Here is a 10,151-nt window from a genome sequence, read left to right as displayed (position 1 = left end):
GGAGTTAAAAATACCCCGGGTAAAAACTCCCTAAATCCGCGTCTACTTCCGGTGGTGTCCGTCTACGTCGTGCCGTCTGCACTGTCTGGGAGCTGAGCACAACAGGAGGAAAAAGCGTTTCTCTTGCAGCAGTTTGTTCGTGCAAATACCTTCACTGCTTGCTACTAGCTGTAAGTCTCGCACTCTGGGATTGTCGGAGGTTTCTTTTCCTTTTTGTATTTAATTGAATTCAACTTGGTTTAGGAAGAGTGGTTGTTCGGGGGTCCGGCTATATCCTGGGAAAAAACAATCAAGGGAGGCGTTCCGTGTTTATACAACTATTTGTGAGGGTTGGGTTGCTGCTAAATACCAGGTTTACACCAGTTTCATAACAAGTGCAGTGAACATAAGTTAACTTGGTGCCTCCTGGGTGATTTTAAGGCTAGTGTGGTGTGCTGTTACACAAAAGTTAAGCAGATAGTGACTTTTTTTTCCCTGGGTCTTTCTGTAATATCATTTGCATGTCTGCTGACAAGAGCAGCAGTTAATGACCACAGTGAACACTATTTGAGACTAATATTAAAATTTGAGTCATTAACCGCCGCACTCAGTGCTGTATATATGTCATTTGTCCGTTAAAATAACGATGCACTTACTGGACTATGCTAGCTGTTTTAATAACAACTTGAGCTCTGATCTGTCCTTTATCTATTTAGAAAGTGTGTCAGAGGCCAAAGTTTAACCAGTTACATAAGGCCCTCCACCCCCGTTATTGTTATACCAAGTACTACAGACATACTTTGATAGTGTAATTTGATTTTCAAAATAACAGCTGCACCATATAGAGATAAAATTCATACAGTTACAGTCAGCTTGTTTTTTCAGAGCTAAACCCGGTACATGCTGTTACTGTGATTTATCTAATTATCAGCCACTTTATTAGATACATTCGGTATTACCTTTTTAAAGATTGGACATTTTTTGTAATCAGAGATGCTCTTGTGGATAACTGTGATAATTATTTGAGTTAGTGTTGTTTTTAAGTTGCTGTTGTCAGCTCGAAGCAGATATTTCAACCATATCAACCAGATATTTTCTCTGGAGTCTTTTTTTTTTTTTTTCATTTTTGGAACGTCTTCTGTAAACACTAGAAATGGTTTTGTGGACATTTTTTAAATATGTCTAAATGCATTTCTGGCTAATTTACCGATATTCGTCTTAATGAGTGTTTTGACTGGTGTATCTATTAAAGGGGCTGAGTGTTGATCATAGTTGACCATCCTATTGAATTTGATTGTTTTTGTGGAGTTTTTGTTTTTTCTTTTTGTCCATGTTAAAATGCAGTCAGATTAAAAGTTTCTGCCACTGAACTGCAACAAACCTTCACTGTTGTCTAAGAACTTAAAATTAGTAAATGTAAATGAGACTAAACACAATAGATTACAGTGAGTTTCACGGCGGAGTTAAGTGTGAGGAAACTCTCATTTTAAAAAGTTGGATTTATTCATTTATTTATTTATTTATTTATTTTTTAGCAAAACACATCAGAGGTACCCATTTAGACATGGGGTGAACATACTCAATAAGAGGTGGATTAGTGATGCTGGATTATGGTGGTGTTATCTATAAATACAACTCCACCCCTAAATCCCTGCAATCAGTTTCTCTCCACCTCGATGCTCAGCTCTTTGAATTCAGTTTAAACATTCAACCTCCAGGTTTTTTAACACAAAACAGGTGGAATAGCTTTTTTTTATAATGTGTATAACAGAAGTGATTTTGTGAATGTCTTTCTGTCCACAGACCAGGATGAATGTGGGTGTGGCTCACAGCGAGGTGAACCCAAACACCCGAGTGATGAACAGTCGAGGGATTTGGCTGACCTACGCACTTGGTGTTGGTGTGCTTCACATCGTGCTCCTGAGCATACCCTTCTTCAGCGTGCCCGTGGTGTGGACTCTAACAAATGTCATTCACAACTTAGTAAGTTCAGTTTTCTCTCATGCTGTGTCAGTGCTGCTATCTGAGCTTCAGAAACAAACCAGGCTGTTCAGGGGTTTTTCTACATAGAGAAAGGCTGTTTAGATGGTGCCAAAAGGAGCAACAAAAAATATGATTGAGGGGGGGGGAAAGAATGCAATTCAATGCTTTGAATTGCATTGCATAAACTCCTTTTTCAGGCAAGTTTTGTTTTTTGTTTTGTGTATTTTATGTTCAATATAGGTATTTGTTGTGCCTGAAAATGAATGAATAAATGAATGAATGAATGAATGAAATATGACATCTCTGACTTCCAGCTGCTGTATTTCACACAGGCGCTGGACAAGCCAGCTAAACTGCAGTGGTTTGGTCATGATTTTCAGTCTGTTCACGCTCCAAATGTCTTGCAGGAAATGCTCTGAGTTACAGCCCAGACTGACCTGGTGGGTTGAGCAGTAGTTTATTTCAGGTTTGCCAACACTCACTCACATGTGACACGCTTTCGTTAACCTGTTTCAGCAGCAGCTCTGATTCCAAATCTTGCACTTGCTGTGTCCAAAGACATGAGGATCTCGTGGATTAACTTTTATTTCCATTAGCAACGTCCCCAAAGCAACAGGAAAATCAGCATGTGCTCAAAGTAGAATTCATCCACTGCTAAAGTTTCTCTTATATCTTATAAATATTAATGAAAACCATCTCTCGCAGTTTCCCTGAAAAGTCCACTTCACTGGATATTAAAGTCTCTAAAATTTATTTGCATTTGTTTATTTTTAACAAGTACTCAGGAAAAATACTGACAGTGATGCGTTTTCTTTGTTTTGTTTTTTTTCTTTTAAGATGGAACAGAGCCCTACATCTTTGATAATATCAGATTTCTATAATCTGGTTAGTAATGGCCACATGTCACAGAAAAATGGTCAAATAATGCAGCTGTGGTCATCTACTGAAGGCCTTCTCTGAGCAGGACGATGTACTGATATTTTACTGTACAGTATGTCTATTTATCTTGCTATGTTTTTTAAGATTCTAGTGGTGTCAAAATATATCACGTTGTCTTTTTGATTATTTTTACATAAGTGGGATGGTGAGGTCAGATCCTGATTTTGTTTATTTGTCTCCAAGTTTACTAAGGATCTGTATTGGTCCTGAAAAAGCCACATTGGTCAAAAGACTGAAAAAGTATTCGCCTCCAAAATTTAATTTGAATACATTTTCTTTTATTAGAGGGTTAATAAACAACAAAGTTAACATTTTTAAATTTAACAGATCAAAGTGAGGTCTTCAAAATCCTTGTTTTGTTCTAACCAACAGTCCATAGTTAAAATAAATAAATAATTAAAAAATAATTTTCTGTGTTTGGCAAGAAAAGCATTAAATTCTATGTAAAAGTGTAAAGTGTGCGTGTTAGTCCCCATAGGGAAATAGTTCCTCTGCATTTAACCCATTCACCCAGTGAAGCAGTGGGCAGCCACCAGTGCAGCGCCCGGGGAGCAGTGTGTAGGGACGGTACCTTGCTCAGGGGTACCTCAGGGTAGCCATTCAGTGGAGTCGAACCCCCGACCTTCCGATCATGGGCCACCACTCTACCTACTGAGCTATCCTCTATATTATTTCAAGAAAGTTTTGTGTTAATTCTGATTTCTAACGCTTATCAGTTTGATTCAGGAACCCTGTTTTGTCTTAAGGCGGTTTTCCTTGTGACAGCCTGATGACTGACCTATTATGATAATTTCCCCATGCCTCAAAGTCTGACAAGAGTGACCTTTCATTGCTGCATGGCTGGCCTCAAATGAAGAGAGTTGATGTGGGTGACGTCATTGAACAGTTTGAGCTCAAGGATTGTGTATCACAGCCAATAAGGAAGGCTATTAACAGTAGCGGCTGAGGTCAGCTATAGCCTATTGTTTTCCACCACAATACACCATCAGTGTGGTGATTATTTCTTGGCCGTATGTCAGCGCTTCAGTTTCATTACATTTCCCTCTGTATTGCAGCTTTTTCCATCTAAAGCTCCAGTGTTTTGGACACAGACATGTAATTAGAACCTCCCAAGATGGCTAACTTACGAGGGGAATCCCAAAAGTAAGGTATTTATTTTTTGGGAAATACAAACAACCATTTATTTTCCATAATATTCGCATCATTTTAAAGCTTGAAGACTTATTTTTCTACATAATCACCATTTTGGTCGATGCATTGTTGTAGACGCTGTGGCAGTTTTACAATGCCCATGTCATTACCTGCTCACGGCCGCTGCAGAATTGCCTACTGGACAAATGTTCTTTCAACTTTGGGAACAGGTGGTAGTCACTGGGTCTGAAGTCCAGACTGTAGGGTGGGTGGGTGATGAAGTTCCAACAAAAGTTTGCCAGGAGATCGACATGGGCATTGTAAAACTGCATCGACCGAAATGGTGATTATGTAGGAAAAATAAATGAGTCTTCAAGCTTTAAAATGATGTAAATATTATGGAAAATAAATGGGTTGTATTTCTAAAACAATAGGAGACCTACTTTTGAGATTGCCCTCGTAGTTGACAATAAGAGGACATCACATTTCTTTTTGGCCAGTCTGTCAGTACACTATTGACCGCAGTTTCCACTCCACAGGGAATGTATGTCTTCATGCATGCAGTCAAAGGCACCCCTTTTGAGACCCCTGACCAAGGAAAAGCCAGACTTCTTACTCACTGGGAGCAGCTCGACTATGGCGTTCAGTTCACCTCATCTAGAAAGTTCTTCACCATCTCCCCAATTATTCTGTACGTATTATATACCAATGATTCTTTCTGAACCTGTTGTCTTTAGACATGTACCTCCAACCCTGATAGTTCTGTGGACATTACCATGTGTGAGAGAATGCCAAGTGGAAACTTCTAGGAAAATGATACTAGTGACATGGAACTACCAAAGATTTTGAATCCATGAATGCCCGTTTGAGCCTGGCTCCAACAGTGACACAGACTCCCATGTTAAAATGCTCTACAGCAGAAATAAGATGTTTACAGCGTGCCACAAAAAACCTCTTAGTTTCTATGGTTGTACAATAGTAAACCATTAGCCATTGGTGGTAGACTCCACATCCTAGTAACTGCACAGAAAACGGTATTAATTAACAGATAATTAACACACAATTCTCTGGAAGGCACAAACTCTGTGGAGAGGTACAGCTCAGTGACTTCAGTTGGCTGAGGTGAAGCCTGGCTGCACATCTCAGCTTCCACATGTGAGTCAAAGAGACTGTCCCTGAAAATAAAAACATCTAAGCATTTCTGGGCCTGAGCAGAGGATATGTGTGTCTTTTATTTTTATCCTATAAATGGTTTCAGGACTTTATTACCTGAACCATTTTACGTGATTAGGGGAGTTCCACAGGGTTCAGTATTGGGTCCAGTCTCATTCACATTGACCAACTATGATGTCCGTTTTTATGCTGGTGACATAGTTCTGTACTGTATAGTTGTTATGATAGTGTGAAAGACGGGAAACTATTCATAGAGCCCAGTGGCAGACTGGAAAAAATGTTTTACTTTTTGTGTCTGTGGAAAGTGACTTACTTTAGGAGGCGTTGTATTTATTTATCTATTTTTATTTGATTGAAACCAAAATGCTGCAATGTATTTCTAACACACTGTCTTTTTTTCCCCACCTTTACAGATACTTCCTGGCAAGTTTCTATACAAAATACAACACAACACACTTTGTCATCAACACTGCCTCGCTTCTGAGTGTCCTGATCCCCAAACTGCCACAGCTGCATGGAGTCAGAATTCTTGGCATCAACAAGTATTAATAATTGTAAATGCTGCGCCTCTCAGCAACTGAAGCTAATTCCTGTGTAGTCTGTACCGCCGATGTGTGTACCAAGTCATACAGTTTGTGTAACGGCCGCTGTTGTCGTATAGTAACACCAGAGGGGTGCACTACGAAACGAGGTACGTTGAGCCTAAAGAGTTTTCAGCGTCATGAAGGTAGCTCTGTTTTTTGTTTTGTTTTTTGTTGTTTTTTTTAAACCAGATGACTCAGCTCTGGGCGGAGGCTACATTCAAAGTTTTTGTGTAACATTATCTGTTAATGAGCAGTACAGATTTTCAGCTGAGGTTATATATGCAAAACCTGTTGAGCCGTGTGTTTGTAATGCCCCCAAAGAAGCTGTGCAGTTTTAGTTGAACAAACTGTTACAGCAACAGGGATTTAAATGCATTAGGCTGGCAATGCAGAAAACGTGCTTTTATGTTTGTTCATAATTTCCTGCTGATGTAAAGCAGAGTAGAACACTGATTTGTCTAATATTCAGTCAGTAAACTTACTTCCACTTTGAAATGGCCAAAAACTCAAGTGATTTTCATCCTTTGTTATGGGACAGGGTCAAGCCTGAATGCACTTCCTGAGTTGTGTTAGGAATAAACTGCAGCAAAGAGAAAACACTGAGCAGTGTGTGATCGCAAAGCTCCACAGCTCTGCCCATGTTAATCAAAATTCTTAATATCTTTAATGTTTGCTGATCTCTCCTTCAAAATTGTTTCCTTGGACACCACTATGGCTAGTTTTAGATCGCGAAATCCTAGAACTTGTTCCATGCATTTCCACCCCATAAATAAATCCTACTGGCACAAACTTAGAAACAACGACGTAACCCGAATTGGAAGGCAGTACCTGCAGTTGACCAGTGGTTCACCAATGATTCAGAGATTCTGCCCATCGTTATTTTTATTCCCATATAAAATATCCGATCCACTGCAAGAAATACTGTGGAATAATGACTTCACAAACCTGCTGAAATGAAAGACGGGTTTTAAGGTAGAACTCTCATGGCGGTGGTAGAAAGGAAGGAAAAGATCACGCAAAGTTGTTTGGAAAAGTTGACAATGAGTGAAGGGGGCAACTAGAACAGGGTTCCTGCAGACTGATTTTGAAGGTTGTCTGAATCTGAAAAGGCATCCCTAGTTTTTATTAGTCTCAAATTTCCTCAGATTTAGAGAGGTAATTTAACGTCTTGAAATGTGGTTGGTCAGAGCAGTTGCATTGCTCGCTTTACTCAGAAATGAAGAAATGTAAATTCGCTGAATATTGGCTCTTCATCCAAGCATTTGTGAGTCACAATATGTTTTGTTCAGGAAGTGCCACAATGGGAATGAAGGTGCGGGGGAAAACCCCTACAAGTTTTGGTTCAGTTGCAAGCAGTTCTGACTAGTTGCCTTACATTGTTTACCTGCATAGTCTAGCTTTTTGCTCAACTACAACTACACAAGACAAACAACATGCAGCTAAAGCAGTGAAATCTATATGTAACATTTCTTACCCTGTGGAGGCTTCATCTTTTTTGCACATGCATTGGGTTTTGTATAGCACTTTTTACCTCCTGAAGTCAGACATCCTAAAGCGTGTGTGGCAGAAAGCAAATTAGCCGAAGCTGTACAGAAGAGATGACCATTGCTTCCATGTCTGAAACATGAAGCCAGTGCATTAGTGCCTTATATCTGCAGTCTTTTAATGGTCGAGTAATCTGGCTGCATAAAGAAGCCAGATTTTGTGGAAATATTTGGAATAATTACCCTCCCCTCCCCCTAATTCATCCACTTACTACACTTTCTACTTTTAAATATTTAAAACATGCAGTTTTGGTTTTTTTTTTTTTTTTTTTTTTTTTTTTTTTTTTTTTTTTTTTTAATTAAGCTCCCCATCAGGGTCAGAGGCTATAGTTATGTGAATGACAAGCCAGTGCTACAGGAGTTGGTCAGATCCAGCCCATCCTCGTGGTGTCATAAAGCTAAGATGGCAACAGCACATACTTGCACAGACGCAAACTGAAGTGAAAGTGGAAAAAGCTGCGATTCAGGCGAACTGGGAGTGATTCAGGACATGATACAGAAACGGTGTGAGGAGTCGAGACTTCCACGGAGCGATCAAAAATCAGCGTGCATGAGGAGGCAATGTCAAAGGGAATGGTTTCATTTTTTTTTTTCATGGGCAGAGATTCAGAACTTTTGTATTGAGTCCCATCTTTGTAAGAAACTTTCTTTCTGGCCTGATGTTTGGCTGTAGTAATTATCGTAAAGTCTTCACTGCTCAGTGTGATCTGCTCCTTTTTTCTTCAACACAGAGTCGGGATAAACACATCTCACCTTCATGACACCTGTTATCTCTGAAAGGAGGCCTGGCTGTGTTCAGTTTGCTTTGTGGTGCATCCCTCTGGTTTAAAGATGATATGTCTGTACATGACAGGATGCCATACGCATTACTAACTTATGTGAATATTTAATGATGTATTTTCGGCCTGCGTCGACCTGGGCGGGCCCAGGCATCAGTGAGGCTTTAGGCTGAGTTTACTTTTCTTCCTTTCTTTGCTCTCATCTCACACACAGTGATGCAAATTGTGTTTCTAGTCACAAAGATGTTGCAAATGTATTTTTCAAATATGTCTTACTTCGTGAGGGTAGGAGCCCATGGCTCGCTGTTTACCGGTACAGTCTGGTTTTGTAACGGGTGTCAGACATTTTCGTGCTGAGGAAGAACAGAATCAAGCTCTTCAGGTGCATGATTTCCTTTGTGAATCATTTGTAACCAATCAGAACAGCAGGCGTTTCTCATTGTACTCTTTGTGAGTGCGTGTGAGTGAATGTGTGAGTGAATATTATGTCCTTTATGTAGAAATGAGACAGATTATTGTTGTCAGATTAAGTGTTTACTGAGGGAGCTCCAGTGTCTTTGTGATGAACTTACACTCATGTAGCCACTCTCTTCATACTTTGAGGGATTATTTGATTTGTTTTTGTTGGTTTTTTTGGCTATAATTGAGGCAGCGAGTCCTACTTTGTTTGGCCATAGCTTGTAGTACTTGATATTTCTGGTTCTTAATCTTATTAAAATGTTTGCCCTCCGTCTACTCCGTCTCACGTCTTAATTGCTTCGTCGAGTTTCTGAAGTTGACGACTACAATGAGGCTCTCAGGTACTTTGCCACAAAAGTATAAGCTGAGAAATGAGGAATTCTTTCAGGACTTATCAGAATTTCACAGATGTTACTCTTCAGTGCTTGAAGAGTAATAATCAGCTGTATTGGATACCTTTGTTTAGGAGTGCTATCGTCACAGAGCTATCAGGTTTCATCTACATAAAGGCATATTAAATAGGAGCTATTCTGTTTACTTCTACCTGCATGTCTTCATCCGTAGATTTTATTATTCAGTTCAAAATAATCCATATTTATCTCATCCTGGGTTTATCCTCAGTTTATCCCCTGTCCGAAGCAAGAAATTTTAGCCCCTTCTTTTTTTAGGTCAACTTTTCCCTCACAACCAGAAGATTTCAACAGCCTGAGATGACCTATATTAGTGATACACCCTCTCTATAACTTCACATGAGTTCATGAGATCTTCATAATCTCTTACATAAATAAAGCAGCTCTACTAACTGGAAGGTCACTGGTTTGATACCCAGCTACTCCAGAGTATCCTTGGGCAAGACACCGGAGTTGCTCCATCCTTGTGTGAATGTTGGGTTAAAAACACTTGTAGGACTGAGTGAACAAAATTGGTAGTAAGAAAGTGCTCAGAGTAGAAAAGCAATAGAAGTACCTGTCTATTTCAGCTACAGTGAAGGTGTCAGGGTTATTCTGCAGCCACCGTGTCTTTTTCTGAATCTAAATCATCGGTGTAATTTGAGTCTAAATTCTAAATTAAAACTAATCAAATAAATATCAAAGAAATACTGCTTGTGATTTTCTCCAGAACTTTCCTCTAACTGAAGTTGGAATGAATGAATGTATTTGCAGTAAATAAAATTGACCACTAGATGGAGACGAGCACATCTGAGCACTCACTGGTTTTGCAACTTTAGATTAAATGTAATAATAGCAGTAACAGCAGTTCAGTGTTTTAACCCGGAGCTGGTTTATGGGTGACGATGTATAAATATGTTACATAACACATGAGGATTGTTTCTAGCATAGTAGAGAAACAGTTTCTGCAATCAGATAAGACCAAAGCAGAAAACGCCGAATCATCCTTTTCACTAATGTATACTTCAGTCCCCTACTGAAGTATTTTTTACTATTCTGAGCTAATGGGTAAAAAAAACAAAACAAAACTAACGGTAGTGCTGTGCAATACTTCGAATTTTTGTATCAATGCAATATGAAAAAAAGAAATTACAGGACGAGTATTGCCAATACCAATACTGATAATTTCCT

At 39.3% G+C, this 10,151-nt stretch overlaps 1 protein-coding gene across 1 annotated transcript; it reads left to right on the top strand.

The window, feature by feature from the left end:
- The first annotated feature begins 48 nt into the window (after positions 1-48).
- On the top strand, positions 49-7,626 carry ormdl1 (ORMDL sphingolipid biosynthesis regulator 1). The gene is made up of 4 exons (XM_080903571.1): positions 49-170; positions 1,783-1,962; positions 4,572-4,723; positions 5,619-7,626. Exons 2-4 carry the CDS (start codon positions 1,789-1,791, stop codon positions 5,752-5,754), a joined length of 462 nt encoding a protein of 153 aa, XP_080759697.1. The 5' UTR covers positions 49-170; positions 1,783-1,788; the 3' UTR covers positions 5,755-7,626.
- Positions 7,627-10,151: the final 2,525 nt, after the last annotated feature.

Source organism: Rhamphochromis sp. 'chilingali' (genome assembly GCF_963969265.1).
Source record: "Rhamphochromis sp. 'chilingali' genome assembly, chromosome: 14".
Taxonomy (NCBI): Eukaryota; Metazoa; Chordata; class Actinopteri; order Cichliformes; family Cichlidae; genus Rhamphochromis; species Rhamphochromis sp. 'chilingali'.
The sequence above is the reverse complement of the archived record's forward strand: the minus strand, read 5'-3'. Positions and strand labels throughout refer to the sequence as shown.